Source organism: Garra rufa, chromosome 21, assembly GCF_049309525.1.
Source record: "Garra rufa chromosome 21, GarRuf1.0, whole genome shotgun sequence".
Lineage (NCBI taxonomy): Eukaryota > Metazoa > Chordata > Actinopteri > Cypriniformes > Cyprinidae > Garra > Garra rufa.
In genome coordinates, this window is record NC_133381.1 from 21,572,946 (window position 1) to 21,596,008 (window position 23,063).

Consider the following 23,063-nt stretch of genomic DNA (forward strand, 5'->3'; position numbering starts at 1 on the left):
TTCAGGTTGTGAATTCGTAATGCAAAGTTACACATTTCACTTGGGGAAATTTCTGAGTCCTTTCATGGTGTTTTATTTCGATAATGCTTGTTACAGCTAAGTATGTGAGCATCTAGGTTATTTTTAATGGATTTTCTCTGTTTCCTATTTTTAATACAGCTCTTTATAAGGCTTTTACCAGATTGACAATATGCTCACTCACTATTTTTTTCTGCTGCCATTATTTATAAAATTGTATTTCTATTTTTGCCGCTGTGTCTTTTTTTTCTGTGGATCTGGCTTCCTGTGTGTTGAATCAATGTCTGGGCTGGCAGAGCAATCAATCCCCATTTCTGGATTAAGACCCAGACAGCCAAAGCCTGGGCTTCCCTGTGTCAGCAGGGCACTGCGGTTCACACACACAAACTCAGAGTGCAACAGAGTGTCCAGCGTCTTCGCAGTCTAAAAAGGGTCAATGTGCTTAAAAGGTGTTTTTTAAAGAAAATAACATTCCTCTAATTTATAGGATAAGTTTGATCTGTGAACCAAATGGCCATGTATCATGCTGACACCTCGTTGTCAATGATCCAAGAAAATTGGATCTGTATTTAGGAGCTTATCGGCAAAGTGATCATCATCCAAGTTCCTGAAGATGTCCACAGGTCAGCGTGGCTCTGATCCTTTGATGGGCCTTTATATGGATGTTAAATTGCATCTCTGTGTGTTTCAGGTCAGAACTTCAGCAGTTTTGAAACACCGGACACGGAGACAAGAGAGCTGCTCAGCACTGGTAAAGAGGGCCAGTGGGTGTCCATAGGTGGACTGCTGCCGTATTGTAATTACACTGTGCTGGTAAAGGCCTGTAACAGTCAGGGCTGTTTGGAGAGCTCTCCCACCAGTGTCTCTCTCCCACCAGGAGGTCAGTACTAAACACAGCTTTCTGTAATAGAACACCATTTACATTTGTTGTACACAGACTAGGTAAATTGACACGTGCCACACATGTTGATTGTTCTCTTGCTATATGGGCTGTTCTACTGCTGTCCCACAACCAAAAAACACATTTAAAAGCATTTAAGTATTCAAATCTTAGATGTTTGCTTAAGATCCTTCTATTATCTATTGAAACCCACAATAATACTTAAAATATTAGTAAGCTTAATATATTTAAAATCATCATTTATTGGGTACTTTCAATTAGGAGATGGTTGTCCCAAACCCTAACCACTAAATTTCAACTTATAAAAATTATGTTGAAATAATTTTACTATTTTTTTTTTCAATTGTTGTTTTTTAAAAAACCTTTGTCTTAAAATTTTAACTTTATTTTTTTTTTTGTCTTAAAAATGTTTTAAAATGTCTGAAAAATCTGTGTAACTAAGCACACTTTTTTGGGAGTTATTCCATAACATTTTGTTTTTATATGTGTACCACTGTTCAGAACTGTGCTAGATAACCATGTACTGAGCTAGGTTTAAAAGTATCTAAAATTGTCACTACTGAAACATTTGGTGGAGTTTCGGTAGTAACATCATCGTTTTTTGGGTGTTATTCCATAAATTTGTCACTACCGGAATAGCCACGACTAAAACATGTCATTGTAGACATTGTTTCAGTAGTGACAAAAGGAAAAAACACATTCATTTGGAGGAAATAAACAACATTTTAAAATAGTTGTGCAGATTTTTAGAATTTTAGTATGTTTTAGCAGTGTTTTATTATACAAGTTAAAATTCTGTAATGTGATGTGGTTGCTACCAAAGCATGAATCACTACCGAAAGATGTTTTTTTTTTCTTTTCAAAAATGAAGTATACTGAATTATCAACTAAGATGTTATTACTATAGATGTTTTGGTTTAATGTATATTCAAACTAATTAATCCTTAAATTTGAAATCTGTATCATCAACTTTTTGCCTTTTACAAAGAAAAATTGGATTCAAAATACAAAAAATCATATAAATTAAACTTAAAATATTGTCGAAAATGTAGTTGTTATTGATTTACTTCTGAAAAATAAAAAATATATTCATTTACAATGTACACCTTAATAGGTCAATATAACCCTTCTAATTAAATCATATACTACTGTGTTTCAATAATACAATATGAGAATTAACTGCACAATTACTAGAAATGTGTACCTTGGATATTTTTTTTTGTTTGTTTTATTTTTTTCAAGATGTTTTCAGCTCTGACTTTGGACCAGTTCCATAGAACGACACATAAAGGTTTAATTTTTTCTTACACACAGAGAATTAAATATCATTGCAATAACCATTTGTTCCAACGCATTATTTTATTTTACTTTATTTTATTTTATTTGGGGTGGAAGGGGCACTTTCTTTATTGAATATAGTCGAGTTTAACACATCTAGAAATTCTTAGGAAGAGAAAGCAGAAATTAAATCAGGCCATTTTGCAGGCCAGACTTGAACCTGTGTCATTTGAATAAGCACGGCTTAACATATCTACAGTATGTGACAAGTAATGCATTATGTCTGTAGAAATGTGGGTTTTTTTATGTGAAAAAAATATATTATTAGATAATGAAATATGAAATCGGAATAGGTTGGAAGTTATAAAATTTAAATGATCCTCAGAAATCTCATAAACTCCACTGGCTGAAACATCAACATCTGCCAGAAAGCTGACAAGAATATGATTAGCGCAGTTAGTTGTAAATCAATATGCAGTAACTCACTGGGATTTTGTACACAAACTAAAATGATGCAATCTCCTCATATTGATTTTTTTCCTTCCAAAACCTATCTTCATAAGTAAAATGTGTATTTTTTTCGCATACACAATTTAGAAACGCTCTATTTCCATAATACAGCCATGTTCTTCATTAACAGACAGCCTGTAAACTTCAGCCCTGGCTCGTCATATCTGACGCAGAGCTACAGGCTCTCTGCACTAATGTTTAATCACATGCCTGCACACGGGCGGAGAGCGAGCTGTTTGATCAGGCTGAATCTTCTGGGCCCCGTAATGCTGCTTTGTACGGGGCCAGCGGGGAGACATTGGACATCTGCTGACTGACAGAGAACAATGCCCGCTGCTGGTGATCTAAAGACATGCCATTTCCTGTCTATGGCAATGGCAGATAAGAGCGTATGCACACAAGAGTAGCCACTATAAGTTTATTGCCACACTAAGGAGCCACACTTTCCCACTGTTAAATTGTTGTTGATTTTAATTATGACTCTTATGGCTCCAGAATGTTCTTTTTTACGACCTTCTCAAGCTAATGAAAGGTAACAACTCATTGGTTAAATAGGCCTTGGTCCATCCTTCCTTTTACTTAATGGTGTGGGAACTTATTAAGCTGATTTATACAGAGAATGGCTGTTGGGAAGCATGTGACACGCAGTGGGTTATATGTGTTTAAGGGAAGGGTAAATTACCATGGAGGAGATAAAAAAGACAATTTACTGATTTCTACCTTCCCAACCCCCCTTTGTGTTCAGTGGAAAGGAATGGTTGGAAAAGAATGGTCAGTGGACTAGTGTTTCTTCAGATGAGGGTGGTTATTCAGTGCAAATGTTACTTCTTATCTTTATAACTAATGATAATTTCCCTTTCTTGTTTCTCTCCTTCTAAAGCTGGGGACACACTACACAACTATCTGAAACATTCTAAGACTGACTTCAACACAACACCTGTTTCCATCGACTGGAACAGTCTTTGACAGTCGAAAAGAAGCACAAACCTAATGACTGAGTCACTCCACTACACAACACACTTAACGACTGGCGAGTCACGACTGGACAAATTCTGCCAATCCAAAAACAAAAGAAAAAACAACTCTAAAAGTGTTAACGTATGAATTAAAAGAAAGGCAATCAAATAAATCACAACAAGAACAATCAATATTTTTTTGTAATCAAAATTACAAAATTAATGCTGAATGATGTTTGATGAAGGTCCACCTTCCGAAAAAAGAAATGTGTTGTGATTGGTTATCAGTCCCACTGCGTTGCAATTGGCAAACAGCTTAGATGGCGTTTTAGTCGTGCCACGGCCCTTCCCAAAGCAGCAAGTTCCGTGTACAACTCCGCAAGCTTGATTAAAGTGATTCTTATGTGTTAAATATGGATACTTTTCTTACAAAAACACATCAGGTCGCTAAAGGAGGTTTTTACTGACCCCTCAGAGCCATATGAGGCACTTTTTATTACTTGTTTGGGACTGAAGGAGAGAAACACCAGTCTATACCATTCTAAAGCTTGGGAGTGCCTGGATTATTTTTAATATAACTCACATTGCATTTGTCTGAAAGAAGGAAGTCTTATACACCTAGGATGCATGGAGGGTGAGTAAATAATACACTACAGTGGTGTTGGTCCTATCGTCAGCCTGCGAGATCGTCGATATATGATATTATCGTTATTGTGCTAATTTATTTAATTATTTACATGCCCGAAACCAGCTTTGATGAATAAATCTCTTACCACACACTGCACATGTCTACGGTGCAGCTCAGACACGGCAACCGATGACCGTCACTCTAGTCAATGCTTGTGTTTACATTAGCTGCAGCTCCGCATGTGTTTCAAGCCTCTATACCGCACGTCAATGATGCCGCTCCAGCATGTCTACCGGAGCAGTTCGTGGACACTTTAGTCAATGCTCGCATTTATACGAGCCGCCCTGTGGCTTGCTGAAGCATCCCAGAAGAGGCTGTCCATGCTGCATCGCTAAAGTTAGGTGAATCCCCCACCTCGTCCCTTCCCACCCACCTACGAGTCGAATTTCCGTAGGCGGGATTTATTTGAATGATATTCTAATGGACCGCGTTGTGAGATCATAGCATCTGAAAAAAACAAATGTTGTAGTCCAAAGGAGCCGTTCGTTTGTAGTTCTTGAAAAGAGATTTTTTAAAAACTAAATTTCTTCCTTTGGAGTCGACTTTGAGATTTGTAACTTTGTAGATGTTTTTATGCCCAAACATACACACCACACAATGGCTAAAATTCAATAAGTGAAAAAGCATAATCGGACCCCTTTAAGATTATAATCTTTGGACACCACACACTTTGCGAATTTTTCTGCCGCCTTCAAACAGCGACTGAGCCCAGCTGGAACAGGCCTGGTCTGACTGGGCACGATCCATCGTCAAGACCAAATTCCATTCATAATTGGCATTACAGTTGTTTAGTGTGTTCTCAGCTTTACTATCTTACCGTATGTCATAACCAGGTGGACAACAAGTGATAAATGCTACATCCTACACTAAGATAATTGAAGTGGGATTAACTTGAAAAAAGAAAATTACTGGTAAATTTTAGTAAAAGTAAAAGTTGCGGAAAGCAAAGTTATGTTTACTTGCACTCTTTCAAGTTAATTTTATTTAGTCTTAGTAAAATTTTCTTGAATAACGCTTACAAAGAATACTATAATTTAGTAAGCAGTTTTTTAACCTGATTAGAATTCAGTTTTGAAAATTCAGTTTTGAACATCCAAGATGTCTTTCTTTTGTCAGTCAAATTAAGGTTTTTGAGGAAAACATTCCAGGATTTTTCTCCATATAGTGGATTTCAAAGGGGATCAGCGGGTTGAAGGTTTCAATGCAGATTCAATGCAGCTTCAAAGGGCTCTACACGATCCCAGCCAAGGAATAAGGGTCTTATCTAGTGAAACGACATTTTCTAAAAAAAAAATTACATAATGACGGGTAGTTTGTTTTTTTCGTCTGTGTATTTCAAAAAGGTAGGGTAGGGCAAAAAAGTACATTTAATTTTGTTCTCCAACTTTGAAATCGTCCGACGTTGTGGTTTACCTTTTTTTTTTTTTTTTTTTTAGGGCATTTTTACTCGCTTTGTAAACACTGGATCGGTACTACCGCCTACGTCATGCGTGATCTTTCCAACATGACTACGTATAGAAATGTGTATTTTTTTTTTTTTTGAAAATGAGTTTTTTAGCCAGGTTCCTCGGCTGTAATTGTGTAGAGCCCTTTGAAACTGCATTGAAACTGTAATTTAGACCTTCAATCCGTTGATCACCATTGAAGTCCACTATGGAGAAATATCCTTGAATATTTTCCTCAGAAACCTTAATTTCGACTAATGAAAGAAACACATGAACATCTTGGATGACATAGGGTTGAGTAAATTATCAGGAAATTTTAATTCTTGAGTGAACAAATCCTTAGATAATCACTTGTATCTCATTTGACTCATATGTAAAAGTAATGACCAGACCCATATTTTTTGGCCAAACAACTGTAAATTCCCCAGGACCCATGCATCCACACGCACACTCACATTTTTACTGATCAAAGAGACTGGCGAGACATGTCTTTCGACCTGATAACCACCTTTGCTTTGCTTAAACGTTCTGTGACAATTATCATTCCGTCTGTACCTGAAAGGAAGATCATTTTCCTGTAGGGAAAAGAAAATGAAGTTGCTCAGACACGTTTCATGAACAAACATCAGCATTTGAAACCCCAGAGCTCCGCCGTTGTCTCATCTCTCATGGAGGTGAACGGAACGCTCATTCCCAGAGGAGTGTGTATGGATTAAGGATTGATTCGGGGGAATGGGACATGGCCTTGCATGTTCTTAGATGATGAAGCTGACCTGTAAACGCCACTCCACGTTAATGCCCAGCCTTTAAATACAGACCAATCGCTCTCCGATGGCCCTGTTAAAAACCAGCAGCACACCCAAGTTAAAGTTCTGCAGAATTGTTCAAGTTCAACACAAAGACACAAGAAGTATAAATTTTAAATACCACACGTTTCCCTCCACTTCTTTCAGTAGATCTTTTGGTTTGTCTTAGCTGAACTGAAGCCTTGTCTCAAACTGTCCTTGTTATATCAAAGAACAGACGGAGTAGAAGGCTTAGGATACAGACGAAACATAAAAGTGCATAGTTTAAAATGATTAGTGACACTTTTGATATACCTGAGGAAGGAGGGAGGTGAAACAAAGGAAGCTTCATGCCGACTGTTTGATGAAATAAGGCTGTGAGGAATTAACTCTTTTGTCAATGGGGTGTCTTACTCTCGTTAGACTCTCCTTCTCACTCTCTCTCTCTCCATCTTTTTCTCTCTTTACAAACTTTAGGAAAGAAATCAAATGCTTTGAACATATTGTTCATTCCTCATTGTGCAGAACGTACCGGTTAACACCAGTGTTTTTGGTACAGTAGTGTAGACAAGGGCATACGCAAGCATATACTGTATAAAACCATTTTTTCTAAAGATTTTTTTCTATGCTTACCTAAAAATAAGTAATGATACGTAACCATGGAAGCTGAAATAACATTTTAGAATTTGTTCTGCAAGCAACTGTGCTTTTTTTTAGTGCTACTTACAGGTCCTTCTCAAAAAATTAGCATATTGTGATAAAGTTCATTATTTTCTGTAATGTACTGATAAACATTAGACTTTCATATATTTTAGATTCATTACACACAACTGAAGTAGTTCAAGCCTTTTATTGTTTTAATATTGATGATTTTGGCATACAGTTCATGAAAACCCAAAATTCCTATCTCAAAAAATTAGCATATCATGAAAAGCTTCTCTAAACGAGCTATTAACCTAATCATCTGAATCAACTAATTAACTCTAAACACCTGCAAAAGATTCCTGAGGCTTTTAAAAACTCCCAGCCTGGTTCATTACTCAAAACCGCAATCATGGGTAAGACTGCCGACCTGACTGCTGTCCAGAAGGCCATCATTGACACCCTCAAGCAAGAGGGTAAGACACAGAAAGAAATTTCTGAACGAATAGGCTGTTCCCAGAGTGCTGTATCAAGGCACCTCAGTGGGAAGTCTGTGGGAAGGAAAAAGTGTGGCAGAAAACGCTGCACAATGAGAAGAGGTGACCGGACCCTGAGGAAGATTGTGGAGAAGGACCGATTCCAGACCTTGGGGGACCTGCGGAAGCAGTGGACTGAGTCTGGAGTAGAAACATCCAGAGCCACCGTGTACAGGCGTGTGCAGGAAATGGGCTACAGGTGCCGCATTCCCCAGGTCAAGCCACTTTTGAACCAGAAACAGCGGCAGAAGCGCCTGACCTGGGCTACAGAGAAGCAGCACTGGACTGTTGCTCAGTGGTCCAAAGTACTTTTTTTCGGATGAAAGCAAATTTTGCATGTCATTCGGAAATCAAGGTGCCAGAGTCTGGAGGAAGACTGGGGAGAGGGAAATGCCAAAATGCCTGAAGTCCAGTGTCAAGTACCCACAGTCAGTGATGGTCTGGGGTGCCATGTCAGCTGCTGGTGTTGGTCCACTGTGTTTTATCAAGGGCAGGGTCAATGCAGCTAGCTATCAGGAGATTTTGGAGCACTTCATGCTTCCATCTGCTGAAAAGCTTTATGGAGATGAAGATTTCATTTTTCAGCACGACCTGGCACCTGCTCACAGTGCCAAAACCACTGGTAAATGGTTTACTGATCATGGTATTACTGTGCTCAATTGGCCTGCCAACTCTCCTGACCTGAACCCTATAGAGAATCTGTGGGATATTGTGAAGAGAAAGTTGAGAGACGCAAGACCCAACACTCTGGATGAGCTTAAGGCCGCTATCGAAGCATCCTGGGCCTCCATAACACCTCAGCAGTGCCACAGGCTGATTGCCTCCATGCCACGCCGCATTGAAGCAGTCATTTCTGCAAAAGGATTCCCGACCAAGTATTGAGTGCATAACTGAACATAATTATTTGAAGGTTGACTTTTTTTGTATTAAAAACACTTTTCTTTTATTGGTCGGATGAAATATGCAAATTTTTTGAGATAGGAATTTTGGGTTTTCATGAGCTGTATGCCAAAATCATCAATATTAAAACAATAAAAGGCTTGAACTACTTCAGTTGTGTGTAATGAATCTAAAATATATGAAAGTCTAATGTTTATCAGTACATTACAGAAAATAATGAACTTCATCACAATATGCTAATTTTTTGAGAAGGACCTGTATTTTCACAAGTGCTACATTTTTAAACCGTTACTTGCTTGTTAATTTGGGTTAACATGGGTAACTTTAACTTTATAATGTATAGTTACTATTCAAAAGTTTGTGGTTTTTGAAAAATGTTATGCTTGTAAAATTGTAAAATATTTTATTTTATTTTACTTGTTCCACCCCAGTTAAAACTCTTGATACCACTTCTCATACTTGTTTTAGCTCAGGAATAGTTTGGAATATATAATATTGTAAAATAAAATATTGTTTTATAATATAATAGAATTTAAATATATATTAAAATGCAATTTATTCCTGTAATGCAAAGATGAATTTTTATCAGTCATTACTCCAGTCTTCAGTGTCACATGATCCCTCAGAAATAATTCTAATATGCTGATTTGCTGCTCAAGAAACATTTCTTATTATTATTATCAGTGTTAAAAACAGTTTTCACTGCTGTAATAATTTTGTGATAACTGTGATAACTGATCATTTTGATTAATTGTGCAGCACCTTTTGTTTATTTTATTGTTACATTATCTTTCACAACTCATGAACCCCTGTTTAGGAAACTCTGAGCAACAGCAATACAGTTTATTTTTTTTTATTTTTTTATTTTTTTTTATTTATTTATTTATTTTTTACAGTTTTTTGTATAGTTTGTATAGTCATTTACTTCTGTGATACAAAGCTGAATTTTCAGCATCATTACTCCACTCTTCAGTGTCACATGATCCTTCAGAAATCATTCTAATATTCTGAATTATTATCAATGTTGAAAACAGTTGTTCTGCTTAATATTTTGTTGGGACCTGTGTTTTTTTTTACAGGATTATTTAACATAAAAAGTTGAAAAGAACAGCATTTATTTAAAATAGAAATCTTTTGTAACAATATAAACTACCATCTACAAGTTTGGGGTCAGTAAATTTATATTTGTTCTTTTTTTTTAATTAATACTTTTATTCACCAAGGGTGTGTTAAATTGATTAAAAAAAGTGATAGCAAAGACTTATATTGTTAGAAAAATTAATATTTTAAATAAATGCTGTTCTTTTTAACCTTTTATTCATCAGGAATATTGAAAAAAAAAATCAGTTTGCAAAAAAAAAAAAATAAGCAGCATAACTGTTTTTAACATTGATAATGTGATGTATTTTAAATGTAATCAACTTAATTATGTTTTAACATGATAACCTGATCATTCCATTATTTTTAGTAAAGTAGGTCTGCGCCATGTCAGCAAGAAACTTTCTAATCGTGCTATAACATATTCTCTAGGCCAGAAATTATCTAGGCCAGTTGGTGATCTCTTGATAAATTCATATTTTGCCCACCTCTTCCGTCGGTACTACACCACTGGTGCACTCTGTGTGTGTGTTGGTGTTCAGGTCCAAACTATATGAAGTAGTATTGGCATCTCTGAGCTGCGGCAATCTGTAGGGACATGGTCCAGACCTGTCCATATGCTCATCATCATCATTATGTTTATGACTGGTTGGCCGGGCTTTGCGCTGTTTATTCCTGCCCAAAAGCCATAGCAGCAAAGGCAGATGGAGGAAAAGAGTGAAATGGCTTTTATCCCCTAGTCCGTCCAGCAAAACCCTATCCACTCTTCTCAAGGCAGCAGCAGTGTCCCTCTGCCGAGCTTTTTCTTGCCTAATACAAGCCACATGGACATTATGAAAATTGCAGCTTGGCAGTAAAACTAATTTTGGAGCGCTGACTTGAGTGATGAGACTGACCCCCGCTGAGCACGAGCCACGTCCCTGTTCCCGCATGCCAGCCTACGTAGCGTGGGGTTCGGACGTCCGCATCGTCTCTTCCTACTCCGTTCAATCAGACTGTCACCCTGTCCTCCTAAATGACGCATGGGTACGTCAAGCTTCGAAACTCCCACAACAGCTTTGCATATCCATACTCTTTATTGACATAATTGGCAGTTCCATCGCTCATCAATCAAAGTATTAACATCTTTTTTTCTTGCCATAATGTCAATGAGTTGATCTCATTTAGTTCGTTCTCTGTACACCAGAGACCACAGAACCAGGAATTCACTCTCACCCTCATAACCTATTGTTTTGCTTGTTTTTTTAGCGCTTCGACCATCACAGGCGTATTCAATTCTAATTCGTATTCTATCGAGGCGATTCTATTTCAGCGCGGCCGAAATGACTTAAGTAATCAACAGTTATTGAGTTCTTGTGGCTGGACAAGAGGAGGGTTGATTGAGAATGAGACTTCACTTAGGGAAAGGACTTCACTTGGAGCATTGGAGTGCTGTATTATTGAGGCTGATGCTGACTAGATTGCTCCTCAGAATAGATGATTTTTGCCTGGAGTCCTCCCTAAGCACTGAGACAAGACCCAGAATCAAGATGTTTTCTTTCTTGATGGGTGAGACGTTTTTATGTGCTTTCAGGCAATTTTGTAATATAGTCTCAGTGTCTGATAGAAATTAGCAAATCATGAGATCCACATGCAGAATTTTTGTATTGTATCATTCGATTAAAAAATATTTGATTAGATTAGATGATGTAAAGTACTAATAATGTGAAACTTATCATTATCTAAATAGTATGTTTGGATGATATGTGAATATATGTGCGAAAGGGTATGTGTGTAAGTTCCCTGAACAGTGAGATTGTCTTGAGGACGGATGACTCTCGCTGTAAATAGAAGCCGCAGTATTATCCACGGGGTTGATGGTGCGTTGGGCTAGAAGCGAGGCGAGGAGGCTCAGAAGGGGCCAGGAAGTCCTTGTAAATCAGAGGCGCGGAGAGCTGACCGCACCATTAGACAAGTGCCATTCACATTCTCCACCCGTCTCTTGACTCTCTCTTTAAAACAGAGGAATTCTCTAACCTCTCTCTCCAATCTGTGATATGCACAGATTAAAGACGGGCCATGACTCCTCACCGGCAGAATATTAAATCTTTAAAACAAAAGAGGAATGCACTGAAAAGAATGTATTTAAATTTCAGATTAAAATATGTGTATTTTATAAAATACAGTGGAGATCAAAATTAGAGAATTATCTATAAATATACTTACAGTATTTTCTGAAATATTGTTAATCTTCATCGCTTAAAATTTGAAGGAATATTAGCTGGCGGTATACCGCTGTTCTTCTAACATGTTTAACAAAATTTTCCAATGCATTTCAACAAAAACCTTTATTTTGTAGAAAAAATAATGATAAAAATAGAGAACATTAACTACTGTAGAACAAAAGATTTGGAAAAACTATGCATTAAGAGCTGGGGGCAAAAACTTTTGAACAGCTTTTTTTTTTTTTGCCTAAATGTCATATTTTTTAATTTATTACTTCACTTCAAATGCTACAGAAAATAGTTACATATTTCCCAGAGGACAAAATAAGTTAAATTTACCCTGATCTTCTAATTCAAAAAGTTTTCACCCCCCAGCTTTTAATGTATGGTTTTTCCTTCTGGAGCATCAGTGACCGTTTGAACCTTCTGTAATAGTTGCATATGAGTCCCTCAGTTGTCCTCAGTGTGAAAAGATGGATCTCAAAATCATACAGTCATTGTTAGAAAAGGGTTCAAATACACAAAAATGCTGAAAAACCAAAGAATTTGTGGGACCTGAAGGATTTTTCTGTTAAGGACAAACAAGGGACTCATGAACAACTAAAACACAAAAAAAAACACAACTGTGGATCATTTGGGTAAGAAAACAGTATTAAGAATTTGAACCAATTCCCCATTGAGATTCACTGCATTGTCCTGTCGTCTCATGCATTTGTCTTTCGTGGACGACCAGCGTTTTTGGGGGACTTGAATGATTTGGTGTCAATGCAAACCTGCAATATTTGAGAAATCACAGATATGAAACAACCAACTTTACTTGCGATGGCTAAAAGTGTCATCCATTTGGCCTTTATCTGGACAACCTGCTGTCGGAGGGTTTCAGTCACTTTAGAACAGCTCACCATCTTGCAAAGTCAGTGAAAAAGTGAAAGTTAGGCTGCCATATAAATAGGATTTGTCAGATAATTAAGGAAATTAGCAGCAGGAGCCAGATTAACATTAATAACTGGGATGTATCTGAAACTGTTCTCTAATTTTGATCAGAGTGATTTTTTAAATAACTAATTCAAGATTTTTTATGCTGCACTTCAGAATATATTTTACTCATGATATGCTTAAAAAACTGTGCATTTACTACTGTTAGGGTAACTTCAAATTGGACTAAGCAGTGACAGGTTGTTTTCTAATTTTGATGAACAAACTGGTACATTTAATAGTTCTCCAAATATCTATAAATGAGCAGCATAATGTACATAAAATGTAATATTGGCCACTATTTGGAAAACAAATTTCCTTAAAAAACCCTTATGAAGAACCTCTCAGGGCATACGATAGGTCTGCCGTTGTGAGTGCTTATTGTCCAGCATGTGATGTAGTATATACAGTAAACTGGCCTTTTTCAAAGTCTCTCACCCCTAAAATGCTCCCATCCACAGCAGTATTTCTACCCATGTTCCTTAGCATATGCTTCACCGTGCAGGTCTTTTCTCTGCTCCACTTCACCTCTGCATCCTCTCCACATACAGCTCCAGATGGCCTCCTGCCCCCCAGGCTGGCAGCTGCCATCCCTACCTCGCTGCAGGTGGCCTGGGCTGCTCCAGCGCGTCACAACGCTCCCGGACCTCTGCGCTACCAGCTCCAGATGAGGACTTCAGCTTCCCCACAAGTTCACCAGTAAGCTTAGTGCAACAAAGCCATGAAGACCTTTAACAGTGTACACATGCACTTTTCCACACTACATACACATGTAGGTCACCACTACCACTGCAAACATGCAGTCATCAGTAAGCAATAGTACTTTTGTGATGAAAATACAAAATGATCTAAAACAGTAAATGTGGAGACAGGATACATCTATGAGTATTTGATCTGAAGAGAAGAAAGCAGTGGTTAGACTGTTGTAGAGCAGATGTACAGGAATATCAAACAGTAGGCCTAGACCAGAGCTGTCCTTATGAAAAAAATCTGCTTCTGTAAAAAGAAAAAAAGAAACAAATGTTTTATCTAATATGTATGCATTACATGCTCCCTGACAACAAATTGCAATTTAATCAGAAATAGGGGAATTCTCATTCTGTTGTAATAAATAAATGACTAGGCGCATGTATTATATATCACCCTCATTTCCTGGGATTCTTTTGAAATGTATTTCATTGTTCATGTGATTTATTTATTATACTCCATGGTAAATTTGATCGTGGGGCTCTGTGGAAGTTGATGCTGCTTAAAAACCAGCAAAGATTTGTTCCAATCAGCAGGACTTGTAAGCCATTTAATGCAGCGTGATTATATCTATTTTTCATTTCAGTTTAATAAAAATATCCACTTGCGTTTTCACCAGAATAATGTCATATTCTAACCATAGCAGTTGATGAACACATTCAATCCTAAACTCACTTTTGATTTGATTTGCTAAGCACTTAAAGGAAAAGCTATGTTAATCATTTTAAAGCCCCTATTGTAATACTAAGAGTTTATTTAAAACGTACTTTAGTTTAGGGACCAGTTCTCGCTATTAACTAACTACTTTTGCCTCAATAAACCCCTTATCACTGCCCGAATACTGTAACATGAGGGATTTTTAAAATTTAAATGTTACAAAATTTCTGTTTGAAATCAGTACTGTTCTTTTGAATTATTGTGTTTGTATTCATCAAAGAATCCTGAAACAATGCATCACGGTTTCCAAAAAAAAAAAAAAAAAACAGGTATTAAGACCTGTATGGCATAATATGAAGTAAATGTTGTCTCTTACTGAAATATGTAGTAGAAAACCCATGAAAGATTTATGTTATTTAAAAAGTCCACATTGTTTTGTACCTATTTTGGACTATGGGGGGCGCCATTATTTTGATTACCTAAATAGTTGCACTCTGTGAGCTACTGACACTACTTGTTGCTATTTTTACCACAACACAAATTTCAAATTTTGTCAACAAAATTTTCATTCTCAAATTTTTTCACAGACGAAAACAAGACGATAATGGGACAAAAACTCATTTTGAATGACAAAAACTATGACGAAAATCTATTGACATTTTCGTCAACTAATAGAAACGAAAATGTTAGGGAGGGACAATTTGGAAAGAGATTCATTCAGAACAAATTTGCTGTGTGTTAGGAGGTTAGATGCATACATATAAACTGTATCATAGCCTACCGATCTATCCGGCGGGACATAAACTGGCATACATTTGCTGTATGTCTCATAAAACGTTAAAAAAATTCAATATCTGGGATTAAGAGAAGAGCAGACATGGATAAATTTGAAGATGCAAAAGAGAACTCAATTCTCAATTCTAAAACAGCGCATGAATACTCTTTTGTGTCGTATGAACGGAGAAATACGCACAAAATAAAATTTTGAATTGTCCATTTTGACGAGTGTTCACATAAACACACTCGCTTACATCTTGAATGTAAAGGTAAACGTTGGGAGAATATCAGACGTGTGTCAGTACATTGTATCCATGCATTTGATTTTAAAGGGACAGCAGTCTAATTTAATTGCCATTGTCTGTGGCATTGATGTTAATCCAACAACGAAAGAAAGACAGACAGAAAATCACTCACTGCTCTTGACTGAGTCACTGTAGTAGCCCTATTAAAATTAATCAAATTTATTTATATAAATAAATATATCTGCTTGAAAGAATAATGTGGTAAACCAAGTGTTCTAAAGAATGCGTAATTATATAACATCTCAGGTTACGTATGTAACCATTGTTCCCTGAGAAGGGGAACAAGACACTCGGGAACGTCTTCTTCGTGACCCGTGTCTGAAGTCTACATACAAAAATGACAACAGCGTTGGCCGGCAACAGCCTATGACGTTACTTCCAACGCGACTCCTCACTGCTGGCGCGTCCGCATTGTATAAAAGGGCTCTGGTTGAACACAGCATTTGCTGCTTCTTCTGAAGCTTATGTCCAAAGCATGGCGATGATGCAAGAGGATGCAGTGTCTCGTTCCCTTCTCAGGGAACCATGGTTACATACATAACCTGAGACATTCCCTTCAGAGGGAACATCGAACTGCGTCCTCTAGGGGGCACTTTGGGGAACGGTATACCCATGCTGCCATGCTGAGGGGAGTGCAAGCCGGACATAAGAGGTGAGCACTAACTACCAGCTCCTCTCAAGGGTGAGGGAGGAACTTACCTGTAAGGCAGGGCTAATAAAAGCCTGACCCTATTGCAGATCTCAGACATGGAATCAAATATCAGCAAGAGATTCCTTTAAGGGATATAGCCAGTTGTCTAGAACAGTAGTCTAGATCTCAGTAAGTCAAATAGGTTGCTTGCTCAGGGAGCTGGCCGGGCAGGCTTCTTAAAGAGGGCACGAAGCTGAGCGCATAGTCCTTACCGTACAGGATTTCAGAAAGAACACAAGAAGCAAGTTTGCGTTCTTACCACAAGATGGATTTTAGAATGTGCCCAGCTAGCATGGACACCTAAATACTGTTCACAACATTGAAAGGCTCTGGGAAGCAGAGAACACAGTCCCCAATAGAGGGAGGTTCAAGCTCTCAGGGAGCAAGATTGGGATTCAACTCTAGGAGGAAGCTCGATTGCTCAACAGGGAAGAAGCATGCTCATAGAAGACCCTCATTTTATGAGGGGATGCAGTGCTCCCCTCATATTGAAGGGTCACTTTGAGCATGATCTTGCTCCCTGAGAGCTTGAACCTCCTTCTATTGTGGACTGTGTTCTTTGTTTCCCAGAGCCTTTCAATGTTGTGAACAGTATTTAGGTGTCCATGCTAGCTGGGCACATTTTAAAATCCATGTTGTGGTAAGAACGTAAACTAGCTTCTTGTGTTCTCTCTGAAATACTGTACAGTAAGGACTATGTACCCTCAAGGAACAGCATACTCATAGAAGACCCTCATTTTATGAGGGGAGTGAGAAAAATGACTGACCCATCAGCATCCCATGAGAGTAGTAAATGAGAGTAGTAAAACAAGATCCAACATCGCGTGGGATTTAATTTGTTTCTAAGAAATGAATTTAACAACCCATATGATACCATGTGCACCAGCCCAGAGGCTGAGGCAGGCAGCCAGGCCAACCCTACCAAGGAGGGGGGCCTCAGGTAACCAACAGTGGCGTTGTAGACTCACAGTTCCAATACCTGATGAGCTACTGGTCCCTAAGAGCCAGTTTGGGGAGGGTTTCCACAGACAACACTTCTCCATTGAAAGCGCTGGATGGATAGTGAGGTCCAGCCTACTCCTCAAAGTGACAAATTCACTTTTTTCACATAAATTCAAAGCTGTTCTATGCCTCAGCAATAGAAGCTCCGACACAAGGGAGAGCTAAACAGGCAGCTCCTCAGAGCTGGAGGTTACCTGAACAGAGGACCAAGAGGTCCTGAGGTTGCAGTGATGTAATGTAGGGACCCAGCGGCCAAGGAACTACCTCCGTGGTACACAAAAAAAAACAACCGTACTTACTGCAACACAAGCCTAAGCGGCTGAAAATAATATCAGTTTTGAAGACTAAAAGTAAAAGGATCATACTTACCCACCATGGCTCCCCAGCATGATCTATCCGTGGACACACTAGCAGGGCTAGTCTGTAGACTAAATCCGCACCATCAGTTAGGCTGTTCTAAAATAATAGAACATAATCCAGCACATCATATGGTCCAGCTAGAGAGACTGTAGTGCTGGCCCCGCTGGTCCCACCTAACCTAGGATAGATGGTAACACAGGGGAATTAAGGAGGGGGCGGTGAGGGCAGATGTTATTTCTTACTTTGGTGTTCAGAACGCCTCGTCTGGACTACTTCCCTCAGATCTTGACGACCTCCCCTCAGCAAACTTTTCGATCACCGTCTCGCCGGATTTAACAAAAAGTAGGGATGCACCGATACGAATCGGCTGATCATGCTTGCGCGTTTTGTCAGTAAAGCCGGTTCTGTAATCAGCGGTAAATGCCATCAGGTGCGTGATTTCACGTTGAGCCGTTGAGCCCTAACAAAAAGTTCAGAGGGCAAAACCGGCGCATCAAGAGGAAAGCCCTTCTCTTTCCTCCTGATGTCTGCCAGGTTTACCCACAGATGTCTCTCTGTAACCACCATGGCTGCCATGGATCTGCCCATAGCAGTGGCGGCCTGCTTAGTGGCACAGAGAGTCAAGTCTGTGGTGCGGTGGAGTTCTGCTACCTCGTCAGAGGAAAGCCCTTGGCCTTTATCCAGGTCTTTCAGCAAGTCAGCCTGCTAAACCTGAAGCACTGCCATTGTGTGCAGCGAAGCTACAGCCTGACCTGCTGCCGTGTATGCCCAGCCATTCAAGCAAGATGTACGTTGAAGGGGCTCGGCTGGCAGGGAGGGAACCCTTAAGAGATGATGCTTTACCCATAGAGAGATAGCTTGCTAGCGTCTCTTCTATAGGGGGCATCCTCTCATAGCCATTCTTGCGCATTCCCTCAATATTAGCACAACTAGTATGCGGAAATCTATGGATTCATGAAAAAAAATGTCTTGTTCCCTCCCTTCACAGTCTCTGTATGAAGATTAGGAATAAATGGAAGGTTAAATTGAGCTGGAGGGTTATGATCAGAAAGATAACGATTATCGAGACGACCCAGCGGCGCCACCTTCCTAGCCCGATTCCACGGCAGGTCCACCCTAGTCATGGTGCATTCCATAACCTCCAAAAGCTCCTAATACATGGGGCAGGAGGATTGAGATGATTCAGACTCAACGTCTTCTTCCTCATCTAACATGTCCTGCTCTTCCTGAGCAGAGCCCAGCAGAGCACTGGCTGCTGGATCAGATGATGCGAGAAATCACATCATCCTCAAGCAGCTCACTCTTGTCCCCGGCCAATGAGCGAGAAAGGGAAAGCCCCTTATGCGATCCCCACAAACTCAGTTTCCTCCGCGCCTCAGCAGCCCGGTCCTGAACCTGAAGAAGACGATGACTGCCCCTCCTTCCTCGAAAGGAGGGACAAACAAGAGCAGAGCTTCTTCATAGAAAGAAGCTTGCAATGCACGCAGACTGTCCCCTCAAGGACTTTGCGTGCGTGCTCTTCGCCCAAACATATGACGCAAAGATTGTGTGTGTCATCTGGTGTCAAAAACCGAGGACACGGATCCACACACTTCTTAAATGCCTTGCTAGTGTTTCCAGCCATAGTGAGGTAAGAGAGAAAGCTTACCGTTTTGTAATGCAGAGCTTTAACAAAGCAGTCGCTGAAGAAGAAAATGTTGTGTTCAAACGACTCACGTTTATACTGTACAATGCGGTCACACCGGTAGTTGCCGGCCAACACTATTGTTGTTTTTGTATGTAGACTTCAGACACGGGTCACGAAGGAGACGTGTACTGTAGATTTAGTTGGCTAAAACTTAATGATATTTAGTCGACTAAAATTAGACTTAAACTAAATTCAGATGACTAAAATATGAATAAAGCTAAATGGCATTTTAGTCAAAAGACTATAACTAAGACTAAATAAAAATTGCTTTCAAAATTAACACTGTTCCCCACAAGGAGTCTAAACGATTCCAGATATCTAGTAAAATCTGCTCTGAGAAACTTCTTCAGTGGCTGCGGCATCATGACAAGCATCAGCATGTTTGTATCCTGCCAGGATGGCATCTAGCGTTTCTTGTCTCTGCCATTTGTAAGCTCTTTCATTAGCTGTGGTCTACAAAAAGCCTCAAAGGCATCAGGGCTAAAGTGAAGAGAACAAAGACGCAGGTCTTTAGGAAGTTTTATTCGTCCACAGGCATCTTCCCATTCTTTTCTCCTCTTCTAATCGCTAGGAAAACAGTGAAGACTTACTACGCTCCTCTTGTTGCCCTTTAACTGAAAATTACAACCAAAAGCTGCACAATGTGCCGTCATATCAGTATTTTGTATTCCGAGTTGTGTTGCGGTAAAAATAGCAACAGGTAGCGCCAGTAGCTCACCGAGTGCAACCATTTCACGTCATCAGAATAATAGCGCCCCCCACAGTCCAAAAAATCTACAAAACTATGTAGATTTTTTTAAATAACGTAACTCTTTCATGGGTTTTCTACTACAAATTTCAATAAGAGACTGAAATATTAAGTCATACCTGGGGTTCTTCATAAAAAAAGTAAACACACGTATTGTACTATGTAATGTGTACTGTAATGTGTTCAGTAATGTTATATTCATTTCTATCTTTAGGTTAATGGACGATGAGACAACTATATTTAGTCACACAGTTGAGGAACTCGAACCCTTTACCGAGTATCACTTCAGACTGCTGGTGTCCAACAGCCATGGAGAAACCAGCAGCCCGTGGATCTCTTTTTTTACCGCACAAGACAGTGAGTTCCACACACGTACACACACAATGTCCACAAACACAACAGAAAATCATTAAGCACACAAAGAGTGTGTTGTGTTTAACCACATGTCAGGCGGTTCCTCAGTGAGGCTTGTCCCACAGAGAAGAGCAGGTGTTGAGAGAGAGAGGGAGAGAGAAAGAGAGGGCTAGTGGGCAGAGATCACTAGTTAAAGGTACGCCTCTTCCAAATGACCTTGCCGGTGTCATTTTGGACTGATTACTGTAATAGAATCATATTAAGGATCATAACAGACACTCTCTGCTAAGTTATAAATTAATTATACTTCAGCCTATTAGCACATACATTATAATTACTGAGCCAGTATTTGCATACACTCAGATTGCACTGTATTATGGACCATCACCTCTTCATTATCATGCTTAGAGACATCCCCCTCCCCACAATGCCCTGCAGCACTTCACAACTTCTGCTTTTGGGGAGAGTTTTCCCTCTGTCTGTGAGCAGAGCTACGTGAGCTGAGTAACATTCACAGACTCATTGAGACTTTTTGTTCAGTTTCTTGTCCTGGATTCTGCTTTGGTCTACTTTTGTTGCACCATGTTTCGGTATATTTAATCTTGCAACTTGTAATTAGTATTCTTTATGGATGCTTAGCATATCTTTCATAGGTTGTATTCTTCTCTAAGCCTAGAGTATACTTCACTTTTTATGTACGCGAGGAACAGTACAGTGTGCATGACACAAATAATAGTAGTACCACAACACTGTCCCGGCTTGTTGTTTCACAGTAGAAAACGAAACTAAAGAGATGGAACAACAACAACAAAATAGCTGAGATTGCAACAACAACAGACACTCATATTGACAAACGCTTGTAAGTGAGAGGGTATGAGACAACTTGGCCTTTTAAAAAGTTAAAAAATATTTGTTATCGGTCATAACTTACAGGGAAAAATAGAACAGACACTTGACATGGATGAAGCTTTCTAGAGCGCATGTGTCGACACAACATCAAATGGAGTATACTTTAAAAGGCTACACGTTCGACTGTACCCATACGCTAGTGTACTGTATACAAAAAAAAAAATATATATATATACTGTGGGCTTTAGAGGATGTCATACATTTTCATGTCTTTAAGAATCGTTGAATTAGCTGCATTGTTGAGTACTGAAGAATATAAAAACAGCTTTTGCATAGTTATGTTCATTTTAGAAACTCAACTGATGTTTTTAATTCAATGTTTTTATGCTAAGATTATAGGCGTGGTTTTAAATAAAAAGACATGATTGACATGTTTATTCTTATATACAACAGTTCCCAAATATATTTAGATATTTTATAAATATATTTATTTATTTTAATGTTTGTTTGTTTGTTTTGTAAATAGAAAATATATTTAATAAATACATGTGTTTAAATATAATAATAATTAAAGCTGCGAGCAGCGATGAACGGGCCCTCGCACCTGGGCTCACCGCCGACCGGTGGCTTCAGGAAATCAGCAAACGCTGGGCAGTATGCTTTTAATACAGTAAATATAGAAAAAATATGTCATAAGTCATTTAAATGTGCCAAACTAGCCTCTGCCAGATGGTGGCGCTATGCCTATAACTGATTATTGGCATGTAGATGTGTTCAGGCCAGCACTATTATCAAACATATGAAGTTTGGTGCAGATTGACCTTGGTATGTTTGAGTTAGTGAAAGATATGATATATCCTGCTGCCAACAGGTGGCGCTATGATAATATCTGAATATTAGTATTTAGGTGTCTTCAGGCCAGGACTCTTACCAAACCTGTGAATTTTGTGGCAGATCAGACATTTTATGGCTAAGTTATAACAACTCAATGAAAACTCAAGATCTTCACAATTTAACATCTCTAAGGCCTCAAGATCAGACTGACCAAATATAATGTTGATTTAATTAAATGCAATCAATGCAAGGACTTCAGATAATGCCAACTCTGAACCAATATGCAAAAATTTCCCTATACTCTGATGATGATGATGATAAGAACATGATTCATGATGATAACAAAATGTTATTATTGCTTGCTTTACGTCCACCACTTCTGCTTAAATGTCATCGTTACCTTTCTGTACAATTTGTGTGTGGATATTGCTTTGCAGGTGACTCCTCCTGTTATGAGACATCACTCTTAAGCGCTACATAACTAAGAATCAATAAGGAAGACGGTGCCCAGATGGCACATGCATTCACAGTAACCCTCTGTTAGTTTGGATTTTAAGTTTACAGAATTGAAAGGGTTAAACTTTAAAATCAACACACAGACACATACACACAAAATATAAAATGTTGCCATTCAGTTTTATTTGTTAGCATTAACTATATTAGTTAACATGACCAATAAATAAATAGCATTTATTAATGTTAATTAATATTAAGCTAAAAAAGTATTCATATATAGTTTATGTACTGTGAATTAACATGAACATGAACACAGTTCATGTGGGTGTACAGCAATACAAAATAAAGTGCTCTATAAACGCTTCATTCTTTCAAAATATCTTTAAAAACAAGTTGAGTATTGAAAGGGGCAATATATATATATATATATATATATATATAAAACTCATCTTAAAATTGTATAATTTTCAGATGTTTTGAACAGATAACAGCAAAGCTTGTTTTGTTGTCCAAGTTTGTCTTGAAATTGTTAATTTAAATTTTATATTCAATAAATAACACTATGAAAATAAATGTCTATCAATGAAGATAAATCGCTAATGCTAAAAGTTGCATTTTTCTTAATCTTTTGCTATGTGACTGAATAGGACAAGTTCATGG

At 38.5% G+C, this 23,063-nt stretch overlaps 1 protein-coding gene across 1 annotated transcript in view; it reads left to right on the forward strand.

Annotated features, from left to right (window-relative positions):
- The window catches only part of ush2a (Usher syndrome 2A (autosomal recessive, mild)), a 356,033-nt gene that overhangs the window by 172,461 nt on the left and 160,509 nt on the right, over nucleotides 1–23,063 (forward strand). The window contains exons 37-39 of the mRNA XM_073826569.1: nucleotides 710–898; nucleotides 13,488–13,635; nucleotides 20,125–20,267. Of these exons, the coding sequence (XP_073682670.1) occupies nucleotides 710–898; nucleotides 13,488–13,635; nucleotides 20,125–20,267 (480 nt within the window). The remainder of the gene's footprint in view (nucleotides 1–709; nucleotides 899–13,487; nucleotides 13,636–20,124; nucleotides 20,268–23,063) is intronic.